This window comes from Platichthys flesus, chromosome 18 (genome assembly GCF_949316205.1).
Source record: "Platichthys flesus chromosome 18, fPlaFle2.1, whole genome shotgun sequence".
Classification (NCBI taxonomy): Eukaryota; Metazoa; Chordata; class Actinopteri; order Pleuronectiformes; family Pleuronectidae; genus Platichthys; species Platichthys flesus.
The window spans coordinates 10,540,930-10,561,668 of NC_084962.1; the positions used below are offsets into that span (position 1 = coordinate 10,540,930).

Here is a 20,739-nt window from a genome sequence, read left to right on the forward strand (position 1 = left end):
CTCTCTTTTGACTTGTTGCTCCTTGTCTCTCTCTTTTACACTGACACACACACACACACACACACACACACACACACATCCCTGTTTCTCACAGTCTGGTCTTTCTGTTGTTTGATTTACTCTGTGAACTCTGACCCTTTCCGAGCTGAGCTGGATGGACTCTTGGCCCTGCTGCTGGTTCAGCATAACCCAAATGGAACCCAGAGGGAGAGAGAGAGAGAGAGAGAGAGAGAGAAAGAGACATAGTGTGTTTGTGTGTGTCCTAGATATATTAATGGATTCATTCTAACCAATAATAACATGTTAATCATTCTGGTCCAAAAAATTCACATATTACCTTTTTGGGTTATTTTAGATTAGATATTCATCATACATATTATTATCTTGTATTTCTTTATTATTGCATTTGTGTATGATAAATCCTGCACCTGAACTACCTGCTGCTTCAAAACAAGAGCTGAACAAAGCGAAGTTGTTGTTGGGAACCTTAGTCAGCACAAATAAAAACCTCTTTTCAGCGTTACACCCATCCTTTCAGAGTTTTACAAGTCACTGGAGGACTTTTTGGTGCTATTTATTTCCTGTTGTTGTGAAGCCCAAATCAATTAAAGACGGCAGCAGTGATGTGACTCCATCTGACCTTAGCCTGTGAAGATACGACCACGTGATCCACATGTCCTTTAAACACAAGAAAATGAAAGCATCGCAAACAGAAGAAATGTTGCAGTAACTTGCTAATTCATTTCTTTTTTTAAAACAGACAAAAATTAAACCCACGCTGCAGAGAAGCAGCGTGGCAGCATGACAGTTGTTGCCTTCACCACCATTGCCGATGAAAATCTGACACAAATTCACACATGGGCAAACATGAGTCAAGTTTGTTTGTCACTAGTTTTTCACACAACTCCTTCAGATCTCAGACACATTAATAAGCTTCTTCATGGTGGCCAACGATATGATAACATCGTTTCATTTAGAAAGTTACATCCTTTGAGTTCTTACCTTTTAATTGAGGCTTTAAAATATAGAACTGATTCACTTCTAATTTCTAATCCTCTGGCCTCAACAGAGTCCTCAGTAAAATGCAGATCCTTATCATGTGCTGTCTGTCTTGCCTCTCCACGCATGTCTGAAAAGCTAGAACAAAACACATAGTATCGTGGTGAAATAAGTAAATCTGCAGTAAATAAACCTGTCAGCACTTCTTTGAACATACGAATTAGAAAGAGATCTTTATTTTTTACATTCCTTTGATGGCTCTTCTTAAAGTCATAGCTGTGGTATTTTGCTAAAAGTCTCATCTCCGAAGGCGGTCTATCGCTTTGAGTTTTTTAACAGATGTGGGATCCCCACTGTTTCCTGCCTCACACATGCATTCTAAAAAATATTTAGCAATGAGAGACAATCATTGTGGGTTATGACTTCATAAAGCAATTTATGGGAAATACGCTTCAAGGGATAGTTCACCCAGAAATTAAAATGCACTCATTATCTTTTTGATACTATGCCGATTGGAGGTGTGGGTGAAGTGTTGGAGTCCACTAAACACTTTTGAAGTTTCAGGGGTAAACAGCCAAATCCAATACAACTGAAGAAATTAGTGACCTATTTCAGATTTAAGAAAAGAACAGTAAAAACATAACATGCTTCCGTATTCCACGTGTGGTGTTATCCAAGTGTCCGCAAGCCACTGCATTTATACTTGATTCGAAACAGGGTCATTTCCTACACGGCTTAAGCCTAAGAGTCCACCAGAAGTGGCTAAGTTAGCGAACGTTAGCCTTTCTGTCTGATCAGCGGACATTTAGGCTTAAAACATGGTGTAAATTACCTCGACTCAAGTCGAAATTTTGAATGTCAGGGATTCTGGACACTCGTATGACACCATAAGAGCAGTATGGAGGGATGTTATGTTTTCTTTCTATTGTTTTTTATGTCTGAAGATAGTTCACTAATTTCTTCAATCGTTTTCGATTTGACTGCAAAACTGTTTACCCCTGAAACTCCAAAAGTATTTTTTGGACTCAAACGGTTCATTTTTGGGTGAACTTTCCCTTTAAGCCTTCTTGCTGAACTTTAGATGACAAGATAGGAGAGTTTAAAACTAAAGCAACAAGATCATTGTTGTGCTGATGCATTTAACTGTTAAGAAATAAAGTGGTTCTGTTTAGGAAACTCGTAGCTGGAGTTCCCGTTTTCACTCGTGTGAAAAGCTAAGCTTGTGCTATGTTATACATTTGTTATAACATAGCCCAGTCAAATATGTTAAATTTTTTTTTCTATTACAGTGAATACCAAAATGCCTTTGTACACAGAATATCGAGAAATTTACCATTCTATATATTTGATTTAAAAAGATGGGACAATATTTCTATTGTTTAGATTTTATTAAAAACTTTTTCTGTAAACTATTTAGCACTGTTTCAATATGCATTTCAAATAAGTTGCACGTCTAATTTACTTTCTGTTTAAGATGCATTTGAAAATGTTAAGGTGTCCTGTAGAGTTTTTGACCACTAGTAGCGCTATGGAGCAATGTTTTTGACAAGTGTGTTCCCATTTCGTTTGTATTCTCCAAATACGCATATGCACATATTGAACCAAACAGGGCGTATTTACGCAATCGTGGGTTTGTAAAAACAATGCATGTTTTAAAATATCAAAGTTTTGTTTGACGTTGAGGATAAAACATAACTTGATGTGGTTCTCTACTGATCTGAACTCCACAGGGCACCTTTAATAAAGGCTCAAATACACTAAAATATTGATTGTCTTGTATTTTAAGTCCGTTTGAGAATCACATTGTTCCAGGACCTTTAATTGAATAAGATGGTACAGCTCTTCTGTTTCTAAGATGTTCTCTGTCTGGGACACCCATAAAAACTGCAGTGACACACTTCCCCGACTCATCCCACCTGGTCAGACATTATTACTTTAAAGCACCGTAGTAGCACATGTCCTAATCTGCGTTATTAGGTTAGCTCTTCACCTTGTTGTGCAACACAACTCAATCCCTCGCTCTCAGTTCCCTTCCTAAGCCCTTGATACGGAAGTGGACTGAATTTTCTTCTTTTTTTTGTGTCCTTTCCAGCGAGACTGTACTGAGATGGGGGAGGTATGTGTTACAGTACAATAGCCGGTAAATCTCTCGGCAGTAACCACACCAAAGCACTGAGTACATGCTTATAGAGGGAGGCTAATCAGCTTTCTGCAGATGGGTTAATGTCCTTACAGTGGCCTAGAGGGGGGGGGGGGGAGGCTATATTTAGTGTCCACTCTCTCCCTCTTAACAGGGATAACACTGGCCCTGTTCTCCTCTCTGTCCCTCATCTCTCTCTCTCTCTCTCTCTCTCTCTCTCTCTCTCTCTCTCTCTCTCTGTGTATTCACTGTCAGCACAGATATACGAGTGACAAAAAAAAACTCTTCACTCATCAATAAGTTTATTAAAATCTGTTGTTGGGAATGAGGTTAAAGATGAAAGGAATGGTGATGGAGAGAAGAAAGAGATGAAAGAGATTATGAGAGAGAGAGAGAGACTGAGTAACATATTTACTCTCAGTGTCGGCAGGGAAAGTGACATCTGGAGGCTGAGGCCTGCGGGCGTTAAGAGTGATCCAGACCGGCAGCCAGTCTGCTCAATCCATTACCATGAGTCCCTGGAGACCAGTGCTCAACTGGTAGTAAGGTGTGTGCATTTATGCACAATATACCTGTTGTCCAAGTTCACTTTTGGTTAATGAGGTCTGGCAAACAGCGCGATGACGGTCGCTGGCGGCTGTTGACGTCTCTTAGAGGGGAAATCCGTCACGTTCAGCTCTCCTGCCCTCTGGGATTGCGCGGGCACCTTAGGACGTTGACCCGATAAAACTTCCGTCTGTCTGCCAACGACCGACGACCTGATCTAAATGCCAGAGCTCTTTACATCATGTAGACCAAGAACCAGTGAGGTGAAGCATCCAGGAAACAGCATGTAGGGTGAGTGTGACAATGATGAGGAAAAAAAAAAAACAATGAAGGGAAGAACAGTTGTCTGAAGGTCTTTTTTGTTTTTAATTATCAAGTCAAAAAACACAATTATCAGATCATTATTTCCATGTCCAAACAGAATGGCAGTTAAAAACACACGTATACAACTGTGACACAATCTCTTTGGAGCAACAGAAAAACAAAAACATATGAAACAGTTCAGAGCACAAAGTCAAATCTGCATCTCAGTTTAAACACAGTGTCCACTGCGCTGCTCCGCCACACCCAGAGAAAAACACAAATGTTCCCCACGCCACGAAGAAAAAGAAAAAATAATCGTTGACTCAATGACACAGCTTTTGAATCTGCCTGCTACAACCAGCCAAACACAACCTGTACAAGAATAGAGATCGATAGAAAAATAGGAGCTGTGATTGAACATGCTTTGTCTCTTGCACTTTTAAAGCTGAGAACAATCCTGGCTCAATTTATTGCCACTCAATTATCAATGTGATTGTCTGTTACCTGTAATCGAATTTGTTCACTGTGTGGTACTTTAGGAAAGTAATAACAAAAACTGACTGATTGTGCTTCCTTACACATTTTAAGCTTTTGTATCTGCTGGGTCTTGGACAGGTTTAATACTTGTACATTGCTGAAACACACACAATCCAACCTCCACCTGCTAACCTCTAATGTGTGTTTGACAATCACAAACACACATTGTGTTTGTGTTTGACAAACACACATTAGCATCACTTCCCAGCTCTGCAGATATTTGTAAACACCAGTACAGGAGATGCATGTCCCAACACAGCTTGTATACATGGAAAGCAATCATTTTTTTTTCTATTACAGTGAATACCAAAATGCCTTTGTACACAGAATATCGAGAAATTTACCATTCTATATATTTGATTTAAAAAGATGGGACAATATTTCTATTGTTTAGATTTTATTAAAACTTTTTCTGTAAACTATTTAGCACTGATTTACTTTCTGTTTAAGATGCATTTGAAAATGTTAAGGTGTCCTGTAGAGTTTTTGACCACTAGTAGCGCTATGGAGCAATGTTTTTGACAAGTGTGTTCCCATTTCGTTTGTATTCTCCAAATACGCATATGCACATATTGAACCAAACAGGGCGTATTTACGCAATCGTGGGTTTGTAAAAACAATGCATGTTTTAAAATATCAAAGTTTTGTTTGACGTTGAGGATAAAACATAACTTGATGTGGTTCTCTACTGATCTGAACTCCACAGGGCACCTTTAATAAAGGCTGAGTTGCATATTTCAAAGGGATTTATTAATTAGCATTTTACCTTCTGTATGTCAACATTTCAGCATGTAGCGTGTATATGTGCATGCTGATTTACACCTTTTAAGAGTTACTTAAAACTTCTCTCTGGGATAAGTTGCATGTTTGGCTGTCAGGCTGTGCATGGGTCCGTTTCATGTTGCAACAGAAAAGGGCAGTTTATTCGCTCCTGTGACGAAACTGTTTCTCCCACAAGTACGATCTAATTTACTTTAACAAGCACTTTTTATCCCCCCCCCCCTTCCCCGCACTAAACACCCCCCTCCACCCTCCCGCCCCCTTTCTTTCTACAGATGATGAGATTACGTTGTGACTTCCTCTTTGGTAATCAGGATGTGCGTTCGTCCAGCAGGACCGCAGATAAGAGCAGGCTTTAGCGAAAACGTTGTCAAAAAAGAATAAAGAAAATAAAGTTGAGGAAGATACATTTCTCAGTGTAAGAGACCCTTACTCAGCTATTGGTAAACTCTCACGATACATTCATCTTCATCAGGTGTCATCGTCGCTCGTCACTGAGACAACTCGGCAACCACAAAAAATATCTCTTCCCTTTAGGCTTTGTCGAGGCACTTAAAGAAACTTATCCCTGTACAGGAATGAAGCATGCATTGTTTTGTTGTTGTTGTTTTTCAGTTCAGACAGAACTCGAGTGTCGAAGTAGATCTTTGGATTTGTAAACAGTATCGTTCCTCTTTTTGCCTGGTCCGCCCTCCTCCCCCATCACACATACACCCACACACAGAGCAGAGCACACGTCAAAAGGTCAAATGGTCGCTGTCGTTGGATCAAGAATCAATATCTTCATTGCATCATGTTCAATATCTTCAATGCCTCGTGTGCGTGTCTGTTCCTCTCCATGGCTGCCGCCTGTAAAAGTGAGGGTCTGGTTTGTGTGTCTGTCTGTTTTGAGTTCGCAGGAGGAAAATATATCGTTATATCCAGGGTGTCGATGACTTTGAGGCTGAGCTCGACTTGTCGTCTTTTCCAACAAATCGATCTTAGCCCTGATGAAAGAACCATGAAGTTGATGGTCAGCCTCTGTCATCTCTCATTGTGTGCTCAGCTCCTTCATGCTGTTGCACTGTACTCCAGGGAAAAAGCCTTTCTCTGGCCCATTGCCTTCCCTTCTTCCCTTTATTCTCTTCTTTTAACTGCGCCCTAATGTCTGTTTAAATTTGTCTCCAGCATTCCCTCTCTCATTTCCCTCTGTTTCCCATCTCATGGAAGAGATAAAAACTTAATTTATCCCTTTTGATGGGGCATGTGTTCCACACAGCTACACAATAAAGGATAGATGCTCACGAGGTTTAGTTACAGGGCAACCAGCTGGCGTACATGGGATGCTGTGAAGGGGTAAGATACGGATGATGAGTAGGCGAGGGTGGACAGGCGTAGACAGGCTGAATCTGAGCTACATAATAGTTGCTGAAGTTGCCATCGCAGACGTAAGGGGCAGGCTGATAGAAGCAGGTGACGTTGGCGGCGTTGGGAATGGCATTCTGCTCGGCCAGGACCCGCAGTGCCAGTGACGAGATGAGGCTGAGCGTCTGGCGCCTCTCGTGGCCCATCAGGCACACGGTGCTCTCCTGCACCACGTCGTACAGCGTGGCCAGGTAGTCATACTTCCTGTCCTCCAGGTCCACAAAGTGGTTCTGCAGGTAGGACTCCAGCTTCCTCCTCTGCTCGCTCACGTCGGGAAAGTCTATGAAGAAGCGCGAGCACATGTAGCGCTGCAGCAGTTTCATCTCTTTCTCTGAGGCCGCGCGGAAACCCCGCACCAGGAGGTGGCAGTACTTCAGCAAGCCCCCTCCTCGGATCTCCTCGGGACTCCGCGTGCAGATGAGGCGCTTACGCAGGTGATCGAGGGCGGTGGGGAAGTCGCCGTAGACGCTCTCCCCGAGGATTGTGGGGTGGAAGGTGGCCGCCATCGGGTGCTCTGAGCACTCGTAGAAGAGGAGGAGCGAGTCCAGCCGGATCTGGAAGGAGTCCACGCTGAACTCAAACTGCCGTCGAAGGGAGTCCACAAACTTTAGCTCCACGTTCTTGCCACGGTTGTTGGAGAGGGAGATGAGACTCCAGCGGTCTGAGTCATTGCACACCTTCACCATCTTTTGCACATAGGCCTCCTGAAAACCCCAAAATGAAGAGTCAGATTCAAAGCACTGATATGTGCATCTCGTGGTTTTGTAGGGTTTAAATATGTGAATCAATGAGGGGACATTTTGCACAAAACATACTTGAATCCCTGGTAAAACAAGATTTACTCTTCTTAGTTTTGTTCTACTCTCTATACTAATCTGTCACTTGTATAATTTCCATGAAGGCCCTACAGCATAATAAGAGCAAATAACAAGCAAAACCGAACCGGAATTATTTAATTTCTTGACTTAGCCATGTTTCTGCAAAGAATACACCACTCAGTCACCCACTCCTTTCTCTGTCTCTGTTAACTCCACCTCCTTGTTTTTCCTTCCTCTCACGGCTCAACTTTAGTTAGTTCCTGCAGCACTTCTGCCTATTTGCTCTGAAAATGTAACTAAACGTGCTCATTAGACGTGTTTGCTTTAATGGTATTAGGTTAACAAATATTTGGGTCTTACAAGCAGATAATCTGGATATTTACATTTGAAAAAACTGTCTTAGATTGAGTGGGATCAACAACTGGACATAAATGCTTTTTTCACCATGATAAATGTTGGTATAATGGATGGGTAAGGATTTGGTCGGTATCTCATGATGTTTTGCTGATCACATCTGCTGGTGGGCCATTTGTAGCCTGGGTAGTCTGTTGTATCCAGGTAACTGAGGGCCGGCTGATTAATGTGGATCCGACTCCAATTGGATTAGACAGAATCCTCTTTGAAACCAACCTTTTTACTATTGTATGGCTCATATCTGTGCCGTTGGGGGTGTATTTGTGGAAGATCTAAATCTTGTCAAATCGAAAAGAAGAGAATATGCAAACAGTGAATGTGACCATTAAGTGGGAGGTGCACATAACTTCAGCAGTGAGGGATCTGTAATTACATGAGTGTGGATGGAAATGAGAGAAAGATGGAAAACTTAAGTATACAGCTAACTTTCCTGGAAGGTTTGAAAGCCTGGAAAGGTTAGAGGCAAAATGAAAAATTCTGCTATGCAAATAATACGATCAGTACAGGCTTTAACTTCATACATTACCTTTAAGGTCACTGGTGTGATCTTCTCCTTATTCACTCCCTCTGGCAAGAAGTCTAGAAGAGAGTCCAGGACTATATCTTTCACAATCTGAAACTCCATCTCTCCTTTCAGGTCGGCGCAGAATATCAAGTCTAGATCTTTCCAGCCAAGCCCGCTGTCCTCATGCAGGACGTAGCTGGCAGCTGAGCCGTTGAGGCGCACCTCTCGGACATGTATCCTCCTCTCCTCCATGCGGCTCCGGACCACCTTGACGATATCTCTCGGCTTCACCTCCAGCGTCGGGAAGCTCCAGCGGCCGTGGATGGGGATGGAGCCGGTCAGGATGTTGTCCAGCCGCTGCACTTGCTCCCAGTTGAGCACACTGAGGCTGATGCTGTCCCCGTCCGAGCCGCTGTTGGCCGCAGCGGGCTCGTCCATGCTGATCGAGAGGGAAGCGAACGACAGAACTTTGCACTACCTGCCGTCCTGTAGAAAAGACTCGTTGAGACTGAACTGGATCATAACACCAAGATGTTGGACGAGGAGAGTGTCTCTTTACGCATGACGAAGGAGAAGTATGGGCGGCGTTATGCTTGTCCTACTTCTGCTGCGCACCGTACAAAGTAAATTCTCGAGCTTAGCCCAGCTGCGCTCCGTTCTATGTCCACACTCAAGCGATTGTTCACCAACACATCAGCTTTTCACAACATGCCAAAGACTCACTGACCCATCCATTACATAAGAAGGAAAGCGTTTCGGATATTTACTTCTGTCCTCTTTGGCTCACTTTTACGCACGTACCACACAGCCAAGGGCAACTTTTACGCAACGCCGACTGGCTGTCAGCTGCACACCTACTTCCAGAAAGCGGTGGACGGCTGCAGCTCTTTTACATTTTTGCCGTTTCTCCTCTTGTAATAGCTGCACGATGTCAGAGAGCTCCAACCCCGCAGCTGCTGGAGAAGTCTTGGTGCGTGCAGTCTGCGAGGCGCGCGGGGGCGGGTCGGTGTGACTGACAGTCCACACCTCCTAATAGCTTCTGCCACTTCCTATGCAGACTGTGAGTGGCTGCGAGCCCGGAGACTCAGGCGTGTCTGGAGAATGGGCGGCGCAGGAGGACAGACAGAGAACTCACAGAGAACAGTCGTGTTCGACGCTGACACTTGACCAAAAAGCCCCCCCTTTCGCCCAGAGTTGACTTCTCCTGCACCCCCTTGTTCTCCAACACCACTTGAGTCAACACGTCTATTACTCCATGATATGCAGCCAACATCTAAACCCCCTGTATCCTGTGGGATCAATAAGGAAACCTACTAAACAACTGATCCAACAGTTTGCAGCTTTTTTGAGTCAACTTTAGAGGCCTGAATCAACAAGTTTCCAATGAAATGCAGTGAAGAAGTGTTTTTACTAGGCATTCTCATGGTTTAACACCAGGAATGGTATGATGTAGGTGTTGTGTCACTAATACTGAGAACTAAGATAAATATAATTCACTCTGGATAACATTTAAACAAATGCTACAAAGACAAACAATTACTTAAATCTTACATTAGAGTTTCTCAGGAGCCTCATAATTCACAAGTGAGCGTAAGGAAGGCTCTGCGCATAACCCCAACGCCCTCTAGAGGTGGTTTTTCACCCAGCTCATCATTTGGCCCTGCCTATGGGCCCTGCAGGCATACATGTCTGTAGCATCTCTTTAGTCTGTATAACACTGCAGCAAAATTCCAATAAACCTTTGTTCTGAGTACACAACCGGTATGTATAGCTCTTTAAAGGCTCATGTGTGCTTAATGATCAATTAAGGGTGGGACTTTACTGCTCACTTAACGCCTCTGATATGCAGCTTGCACAGTAAGCTGTCTGTCAATATGTAGGGTATAGGCCACAGGTTCTGCTCGGGTTAGCTGCGGCGTAGGATCTATATGTGTAGTGCTTGGCACGTACATGCATATCTGCGTCACTGCAGACGAGCCCATAAACCAGCTTACCGCAGATTACCCTGTATATGCAGTGACACACGTTCCTGCAGACACACACACAGACATGAGGGAAGGGACTCATGCATGCACATTCACATCTCTGTCGATTATGCACTGCCCCTGCCTTTTGGAGGTAGTGTTATAGGCAACTCACAGGGAAACGGTCAAACGCATGTGCGTAACAAGTACAGATGTTGCGATATTTCTTTTCTGAAACTGGACTTTGTGGATCTGCCTGGTAACCCTGTATGGAAGTGATGATTGCTATCACTGCTGTGGCTATATCGTTAGTGTTGTAATTGGCAACAATGGGGCCACTGCCACCTATATCCACTGACCTCTTGCATACAGTCATCATGTCACAATTTTACTTGAGGTAAAAGCTACACTTTGGAAATCACTTCTTCTATTTCGAGGGGAGAAGACGAAGGGATTTCCGGTATCAGAAAATGACAGTTTTTTGTTTTTGTGAAACTAAAAATCGGATGGAAAGATAGATTTGCGTATACTTGATGACGCCAGACCCAGGATCTTCCTCCGTGTCCGATGCTGGTATCGGTATCAGAACTTTTCTAGTAACAGACTAAGCTTTTTTAACTTTATAAAACACAATCCTCAAACAAATATTTGAGTAAGCTGGTGGAATAACTGAATTGCAGTGCAACCAAACGGAAGAGTTATTCATGGAGAAGCCTTCACAAATGATCATGTTTTATAACGTGATGTTTGGCTATAGGTGAATAAATATGTGTTGTATCTCATGACTATATCTGTCAAGCACTTGAACATGTGAAGTGCACAGACATCACATGCTTTCCCATTCATTTACTGTGTCATTTCATTATATGTCATGAGGCCTTCAGCTTCACTGTAAATAATCGGCATAGATGGGATATATATGTAGTGCGTGGGAGTTTGTTTTCTCATGGTCTTGCTTCATATCTGTGAAACATTGGGTAAACATAGCCACATAGTTTTAGCAATAAGCAAAATTTAAAGGATAATATCTCGGCAATGATTTCGACATTGAGAGCGTTGAACTGCCAATGAAGATGTTGTGTAAGAATTCATAAAGAGTTACAAAGTGGAGTCGTGCCACATCCGGGACGTAACCTGATAACAGCTGGACGACCTTTGACATCCTGCAGATAAATATGTGTTTACCATGAAGCATCTATTCTCCTGAAGTTCATATGCACAGTGTACTTTCAGTAGGTTATCACATCTTGAGTCAAGATCAATGATCTATTATTCCACATGTTCTAAACTTACACCAAGTTTGACTCAAATGTCCGTTATACGTCTTAATAATGTGAGGATTGCAATGAGAACCTGAAACTTTACTCGAGTTGAAGACATCATTTTGGACATTTCCTGATCGCAGACAATGCAGCTCCAGAGGTTCATACAAGGCAGCAGGTCAGCCACACCTGTCACTTTCCCCGTTCACCAAACGGCTCAGTGTCAGACTTACTGCCGTGGGTACTTACCATGAAGCAGTGACTTACCTGATCTCTGACCTGTGAAGTGGATGACACCGGCCTGGTTTCCAATGTGTGAGGACATCAGAGGGCTGGCGAGGGGATTGTCAGACAGATATTTTGTCATGCTGCCGCGCACAATCGTCACATATAGACGCAAATTTGTGTGTTTGAACACGTCCACCCCCGCATTTTCTGAGCATTAACGTGCACAATGCCCTGGACTGTTGCGTACTTTTATTTAAGCATGGAGCTCTACATGTGTGCTGGTTTGTGTATTTTCTTTGTGGCGATCTCCCTCCATTTATAGAGCAAGCTAAAACCGCGGGCTTCATTCAGAAAGTCAGACGTATTCGGGCAGCCCGCAAACTTCACTATCAATCATGCATTCATCTTAGGCTGCTCTTCCCCTTTTTTTGCTCATCCTCTCTACAATCCCCCTTACCGCCATTCCTACATGTGGAAGTTGATTAAGAGATCACAGTGAGTCCGTTAGCTGAACATGCCTCCGCTCTCCTCCTCTGTACCTTTACCCGCCTCACTCTCTTAACGTGGTTTACTATTTTTATTCTTTGGATTTATATTAGTAGGAAAAAATCCACCTTTAATACTGGGTTGTCCCAAAATGCACCTCTCACTTGGCCCTTCTACCATTCAATGCCTCTGGTTTAGACCGGGGAGCAAAGGAGATTGTTCATTGTAAACTGAGAATTTAAATCCTCTTTTGGATAAAAATGACACATATTAACACATATTAACACACAAACTTGCTGAGCTACATGAGCTAATTTGTGTTTTTAAGGTCTATCTGATACGTTTGGATGATGCTGATATTACTTGGTTCAACATTTAGCCACAGCCACTTTATGGAAAATATATCAATGTTGTCGTCATCAGGTTGCTACGACTTGTAAATGAAGAAGCGGTCGATATTAGCATCAGCTGTTTGGCAAGCGGAAGTTTGGGCCTTGTTCACTGTGTTTGGTTTCGTTTGTCATGTCAAACCACAATCCAGCTAAGTTACGTTTTTAAGGTCCATCTGATGTGTGAAGAAGATGCTTACATTAGCTGGTTAAATTTGGCAATATGGCTTTAAGATTGAGCCTGAGTCATAACATTTTGTTGTAAGAAGTATTGGGTCACTTTATGGAAAAAAACTAAATTGCTCTTCACCAGGTTGCTATGACTTGTGAATAAAGTAGCTAGGTAGACTTAGCATTGAATGCTTGCCTAGCTGGATTGAAAATTGTGCCTTGATTTTTGCCGCTGGTTCGACCTGGTGGTTGCACGGACAGTTTTGAAGTTGGCATGTCTAGATATCTATATTTTCTAACTTCTGAATAACAGAACGCTGAAGTCTGTTCAATACATCTTCTGCATTCCCTTTAAAGCAAACAGAACAAAAATATCTCATTTTCATGCATATAAACATATATATATATACATGCCATAATCGGGGTCTGTCGGGAACACATTGTCCTCAGTTGTTTTGTGTTGTTGTCTGTCTGCTGAGAACCAACATGTGTAGCATCTCAGAAATAATTCTATTTATTCGTCATGCCCACAATAAACTGTTGAACTCGTGATCTTGCACAATCACTCTGGAATCATCTGCAAGAAATTACCATCCTTCTTTTCCCAGTTTTGTGCAGGAAATTCACATTGTCTGCATGACTCCAGTCCGTGGAGCTTTGACACATAGCCTGCAATCAATACATACGCTTGTGAAGCTCACGGTGGAGCCGGCAGGTGCTGTATCCAGGCAGAGTAAAACTTCAACTGTGTCTTCAATCAACCTTCCCAGTCCACCTTGACGAGTGCAATAGTGTAAGCCCCCACTAAACTCTTGCACAGCCACTAATGAGATCCGCTGACGTGCCCTGCACTGTAAGCCATGCTGCAGCGCTCCTAGAACGTCTTCCTGGTATCAATATGTTCATGACAATTATATATATTATAAAGGGCTGTTGTTATGAAATGAAGACAGAACAGTGGAATTGAGATCAAACATGTGTAGGGTTGTGGTACAGGAAAAACACACTGTTGGTTATAACTCAAACATGACCCACACATGTGCAGACAGACACTGTCAGTGTGAAATGTTTCTCAAAGGTTCCATGCAACGATCATAAACCTATAATTGATGTTTACAAGTCGTCGATCATTGACAAACACAGACATTTTTGTAAGAACCCTCCGTGGACTGATCTGAACTCAGTCTGTTAATGAAGTCCCGGAGATTCATCCAGTCCTCCTGCTCTGTAAGTCAACACGTTCCTTGTTATTTTAACAAATTGTTCTAACTTCCTGACCTGCCATGACTGAGAGCCACACACTGTTGTAACAAAATAAACAGGAAGTTAATCACCCGATCTGTGACTCAGCTTCCTATCTGATACCGTGGTCAGAGATGTCGAGGCCACATTGATATGCATGTGTGGTGTGACAACAAACATGCAGATGCACACATCCACAAACATGTCTCCTTTGTACAAAAACTGAAACAAGCCTGAAACAGAGACCGAGTTTGATAAACCCAACAAACTAACGATTACCAACTTGCAGTTTAAGGCCCTTACAAAGTTTAATTTGCAGGGATCAACATTGATCTGCAAACTAAAGTAACTAGGGGATTACCAGCAACTGCTTCGGGTCCTGCAACTCAGTTCGGCCCAAAATCTGGGCCACGTGTTCCGATTTAATTAAAAGTTAAGCACGATATTAGTAAGTGATCTCATAATCTGCTTTATTACTCGTCTGAGGCTCTGTTTCACTAAGTGGTCCAGAATCAACATTTCATTACACACCAAAAAAGTAATTCGGTCAAAGTTGACCCAGGGTGAGTCAGAATAACAACACACCAGTTAGTCAACTTTACCCAGTATCAACAGGTTAGGGGATATTTACCCAAAAAGTAAATTTGACATTTTGCTAAATAATATAATATGTATTATAAGCATATATAATAGGTATACATGTTACTTATCTATGAATAATGTGTAGTGTCGTAATATGTAAACAAAGTTATTGTTTAGAGTACATATTTATATGTTGTTTTCAAATAATTTTACCGAAAACAGAGACAATATTTAGGCAAAAGTTGTTGTGCTTGTTGTGTCTAACATGGAGTCAAAATCTTTTTATTTTATTATATATTTGTAACCGTTTTAAGATAGCCGGAATAACAAATGGGTCAAAAAAACGTATGACAACTACTTACAGTTGTAAGGGTAATAAAATAAAAACTAAGCAGTTTAAAAGCCGTACTCTATAAGGTTAACATTATATTATGCAATAAGCCCAAACTGGGTATTTTGTGACCCTGTTATTTCTAAAGTGTAAATACATTATTTCAGTTTTGTGTCTACGTGTTGCACTTATTATAATGAATTTACCAAAAAACAATAGAGGAGTTCAATCCGGCCCTTCATGTTCACCCCGCAAATGGTTAAAGACCCAAGATTGGTTTGATTTAAAGGATCTCAAGCCCACGAGGCTGGGAACCACAGAGCAAAAACCAAAGAAACTTACTTCATGTCACTGGAGCCTGTTTTTTTATATTTTTTGAATTCCTCCTTCCTTGTCAAAAGCCTTTCTTCCAGTTTCATAGAGAACATGGAAAACCCCTCAGTAGTTCCAACTAAGGTCACATTCACACGGTATGGAACACCACAGTGCCCCCTGCTGGTTGACAGCAAACAGCCCACGGTCTGCTAGACTGACCTGAAACTTATCAGTGACTGTTGAAACATCTTTTTACATCTCGCTAGATGGCGCTCTTTTCATGCAGAACTTGCACAGACTTAATTTCGCCTCTCTCTCGTTTCCCACACGCTACACAATGTCAACACATGTATTTGTACAGCTGTGACGTGTAAGCAGTGTCATCCCAGAGCCAACTGAGGTTATATTATCCTATAATGCTATGGGTTATGATCCTGTTTCAAAAGCTGAAGGACATAGAAGGCGTTTATTACACGGACGCACAATGGCAAAATCTGCCATATTGGTAATCAGTCATTCAAAGCATTTCTCCACAAGTTACATGTGTAGAGTGATTCATGGTGAGACTGAGCCCCTGTTCTGTTTGAGATAAAGCTGACATTACATATATTAGACATATTTATGTGCTATAGGAAATCAAAGTCATTACAGTTGCAAAACGGATGAAGTTTGTCTCAGAGCAAATTAACACTCCTAACAATATTTGTATCCTTTATTGTAGCGCTTTACCAGCACCACCATGTCGCCCTGGCACCAGTTCAGTTCCATTTCTTGTCTGTTAGGCAGATGGCTTTGTTTTGACTCTGCACGTGATTTATGATCTTAAACGAAGCTTAAGTAGGAACTTCTGCTCTGTGTTTGTGTGTGTGTGTGTGTGTGTGTGTATGTGTATTTCATAATATACCCTCCTCAGAAACACGTAAAACAACAGAGTCGACCACATACATTTCCGCTGCACTTCCTTTTTAAAGCATCTGCAACATCTTATCTACTTTCACAAGTGAGATAACACACTCTGCCGCCTCAGTAAAACCACAATAAAGAATTCAATGCGCAACAAACACACACACACACACACACACATGCAGCCACACCTTCTCTGTAACTGCAGTCAATCTGCAGGATCAACATGTGACGGCGTAATGCTCAGATCAGTTGATTTTAGGGGAGATGTGTTGTGCTCCAGAATATTTCAATGGCGAGATCTTGGAGAAAAACCATCCACTGTGCGAGCTGCAGGCTGCAGGTGATGTGGCAGTCATTTTGCATGATGGTCAGTCATTTGGCACTTTGATCTATCATGAAAGCATCAGGGTGGAGCTGCACTCCTCTGCTCGTATGTCTCAATGTCTTTTTTTATTCTTTCGAGCCTTACCCCAGTGAGAGGTGATTTGGGGTGAGGTGTTCTTCCCTCGCTCTCACCGTGCAGAACAGCAGTGCAGAGGGAAATGAAGGAGAGATGAAAGATAAAAATACCGTCTGGTGTATAATTGAGGTTCTGGAGGAAGGGAGTGAAGACTGCATGGAGCGGTGATGAGTTAGGGAGGGTGAGTAACAAGGGGTTATGAGAGCATAAACAAAACATTTGGAGCAGATGTGGACAGATGAGGAGGAATCCTTAAATAAAATTGCTAACTCAAGTCTAAGAGGAGGACCACGTCACCACCTCACATGCAGCATCCAGCCAGCTGCTCCCATCCAAGCCTGATGTCACATACCACAGCTTTCCCCTTTTACCTCTTAGGAAAGTGCTTTCCTTCCACAGCTCTCGACTTTGCTTGCCATTTTTCGCTTTGTCTAACTTTTTCTCTTTGGCCAACTTGCTTATGTCTTTCATTCCAGACAGTAAATCAGTAAATAGTGTAAATTAAAAAAAGCATCCAAAACACGGCCTCATTCGACCTCATCTCCTACAAACCAAGGTATTCCCAAAACTCCAGGGTCAGAGTTCAGGAATTTGTACGTACTCTTACCACCATAAGCTAAGGAAATGAACAGTATCAGGCCAAATGGCGGCCATAACCAACAGGTGTTTGATTGGGTTCTGTGTTTACTGGTGGCTGCAGGCCTTTTGAAGGGAGGCTTCAGAGCAGTTGATGATACCAGTTGTGCCTGGGTACTGTTCTTTAAAGCAATGGGGCATGGTGACACAGATAGTACCCGTGGAAGCCACTGAATGTATTGCCTCCGATTTTCTTCCATTAGGTCAATCCGGCAGCTCAACGACGCTCTGAGACACACTAAACCTCTTAGCCAAGTCGTCCTGGGGCAGATTAACTGACTAACTTCATCAAAGTCAACAGGAGCCGGTCTGTTGGATCAAGCCGGAAGGTTCCATTGTAGATAGGTTCAAGGTGGTAGAGAGCCACTGAGCGAACTACCCAGTACACAGCAAAGGGAAAGCTGTGGTGTTGCATTGTCATCTGGAAAAACAGTAAATTGTGTTTCTTTACTTATATGTAGCCTATAAACAAATGAAAAAAAAAATCCTGACTGTAAATAAGACAAGGAAATATAGACAAAAATTGCTAGTGGCAAATGAGTTTATGTGTACTTCCAGATTATGTATTCATGCCCATACTTGGTCCTGCAGACAGCCATAGATATGCAACCTGTTTCAAAAGAATATGTATATAGGGTTAGGCCGGCTGGCAGAGGCAGGAAGTAACAGTTATTCAATTGAATCTATTCAATGCACAATATTCACATGAGTTTTTACAGCATATCGGTTCTATTTATAATATGCTTGTTTACAGAATCTGTTCAATGCACAATATTAAGCTTCTCAGTTCAGTTCAGTTCAGGAATATGCTTTGTTCTAGTATAAAAGTAGTCCTATGTATTACTAGTACTTTACAACATGAAGCTCATATCTGATCCTGCAAATATTTCAAAATAAAAACAATATTTAAACGAATGGATTAGGTCAACAGAAACGCTGGAGTGTTTTTATTTTGAAAAGGGTTTCAGGAAGTTTTGCAAGCATTTGTGATGAAATTGTGGTGAACGATTATTTTCACCATTTATTTTGCTTTGAACCACATGCAGTCGCAGTTTCGAGGTTTATGAGGACATAACCGAATTCTCTCTGAGGAAATACAGTCCCTAGGAGCAAGCCCCGAATCTGGGGTGACAGGGCGCTTTCAGTCGCCGCCCCCTCTCTGTCGAGCTCATTACCAGCCCTCATAAAAAATGCACCCACACAGCTATCATTCAAAAAGGCCCTCAAAACCCACCTCTTCAGACTTGCCTTCCCCAGAATTTTCTTTCCAATTCAATTCAATTCATGTGGCTTCCACTGATCGCATGGATTCTGTGATGAGATTTTCAAATGTGTCTTTCTCCGTTGCTCCAAACAGTCCTTGCTGGAATGTGTTTTATCAAAAGAATTTATGGAACAGGATTCCAACGGGCATCAACTTCGCTGTTGCCTCATAGATAATTGCTGTGTGTTTATAATCACGTCCGTTCCTGTTTGATTTTAAGTGTTTGCACTGGGGTCTTTACATCTCTGTGGTGGGCTAAAGTAACATAAGATGCAATATCTTTCATCAACAGTAAGTACTTGATGACCTCAGCATGTTGCCTCTATGTTCAGGAGCTGATTGAATGCAACTCAATGACCCCCCCCCCCCCCCCCCCCCCGCTTTTTTAACTCTTACTGTAGTCATCGCCCACGAAGTAATTGGGTCATCTCTGCGGCTCCAGAACAATTAAAGCAGAGACAGCTCATCAATATGTGCGATACTGGGTCAATCTGAGGCAGAACAGAGTTGCAGAAACTCCGGCCAACTGGCTAAGGGGGTTCTTGTGAAACCCAATCATGGGAATGAGCAAAAAGCCAGATTAAGATCAACAGCTGCATGCTATTCCTATTCAGTGTTATTCTTCCCAAGAATCTTCGTGCCGGCTACAGTTTAGGTGTCAGCATAGTGAAGCACACGAACAATTTTTCTCTCCTCCTACTTTAATTCTGCCTCGTTAAATTTGTCCCATCTCATTTGTATTGATTCATAAGTCTTCTCAATTGACTTGGCCGTGTTGTCTCGGTTTCATTTCAAGCAGAATATAATGGTAAAGTTGACAATATCTAAATAAGCTGGTAAGCTAAAAACCATTCAATAATGCGATTTTCAGTCCAAGGGAAAAGGTTAACCTTGAACATCTGCATTGTAATGCAGATGTGCCCTTGGAGAGGGTCATCCACAAACCAGAAGATCAGCAGGTCGATAACCGGTAACTCAAGTGTGCTTTCCGAAATGTCCTTGGGCAAGAGGCTTAACCCCAATTAGCTCTCCATGGCTTTGTAGAGAGTGTATGAATGACTGTGACAGTAACAACACTGGGAATAGAAGTGCTGCATGGATGTGTGGGTGAATGAGTCAATGTGACTTGTGCTCTAAAGCTCCTTGAATGGTCAATGAGACTGGAAAAGTTCCCTTACCATTTCGATGGCATAATTTTGTGTTTGGTAATCAGAAGATGTATTTGTATTTTAAACAGCCAAAGTTCTAATACATTAAACATTACAGATCAGTGGATCAGTGGAGGCCTTTGGACTGCACTTCAGATATCTGGACTTCTAGAAGCATCAGGTTGGTTGACTTCAGTGCCCAGAATAGAGTATGAATATGCAATAGTCCAATTGAATAAAGTGGTGCCTGCCATTTAAAAACTTAAATCTTTTTAATGGGACCATTATAAAATTAAGAGTTCAGAGACATGGCAAGGATAGAGATATAGCAAATAAACATGAAATAAAAGTCAAAGAAGACATAATCCTGGGCTGCACCACGAGTTGTATGTGTGTTTTGAAAGTTGGCTTCAAAGCAAACCTTGCTTTTTCCATATTTGCATGGATCCCGATGGAGGACGGATGATAAAGATAGAAAAGAAAAACATATAGTGGAGAGACGGATGATTTATTCCTGTGCTATTACGGATTCAGCTTGACATCCTCACCTTGCCAAACTGTCTTCCACTATCTCAAATGACTGAGTGCGGTCCCACAACAGTGGATAGCTCTTATTTAAAGAGGCTGTCAGGGCCCAGCACAGTGGGACAATAGCGCTGAACACAAAGACTAGAGGGGATGCCAAAAAGGAAAAAAAATTGAAAAGAGAAATCACTTTTCACTCTGTATTGTATTTATTTATTTGCAAGTAAATGTGATCGTGCAGCACTCCAAGTATGCATAATCACCACAATGGAGTCTTGCTGGTAAACACGTCATTGTTACTTCTACGTGTAACAGTTCTACAACAACCCAGATGATAAAATATGCGTGAAAACACAAAATGACTGTCGATAAATCTTAACGTTT

General features: G+C 42.1%; 1 protein-coding gene across 1 annotated transcript; it reads right to left on the reverse strand.

Moving 5' to 3' along the window:
* Window positions 1-5,561: 5,561 nt before the first annotated feature.
* LOC133973749 (terminal nucleotidyltransferase 5A-like) lies at window positions 5,562-9,532 on the reverse strand. Its single transcript, XM_062411782.1, has 2 exons — window positions 8,468-9,532; window positions 5,562-7,413 (listed from the first exon to the last, which is right to left on the reverse strand). Exons 1-2 carry the CDS (start codon window positions 8,882-8,884, stop codon window positions 6,595-6,597), a joined length of 1,236 nt encoding a protein of 411 aa, XP_062267766.1. The 5' UTR covers window positions 8,885-9,532; the 3' UTR covers window positions 5,562-6,594.
* Between the last annotated feature and the right edge of the window lie 11,207 nt (window positions 9,533-20,739).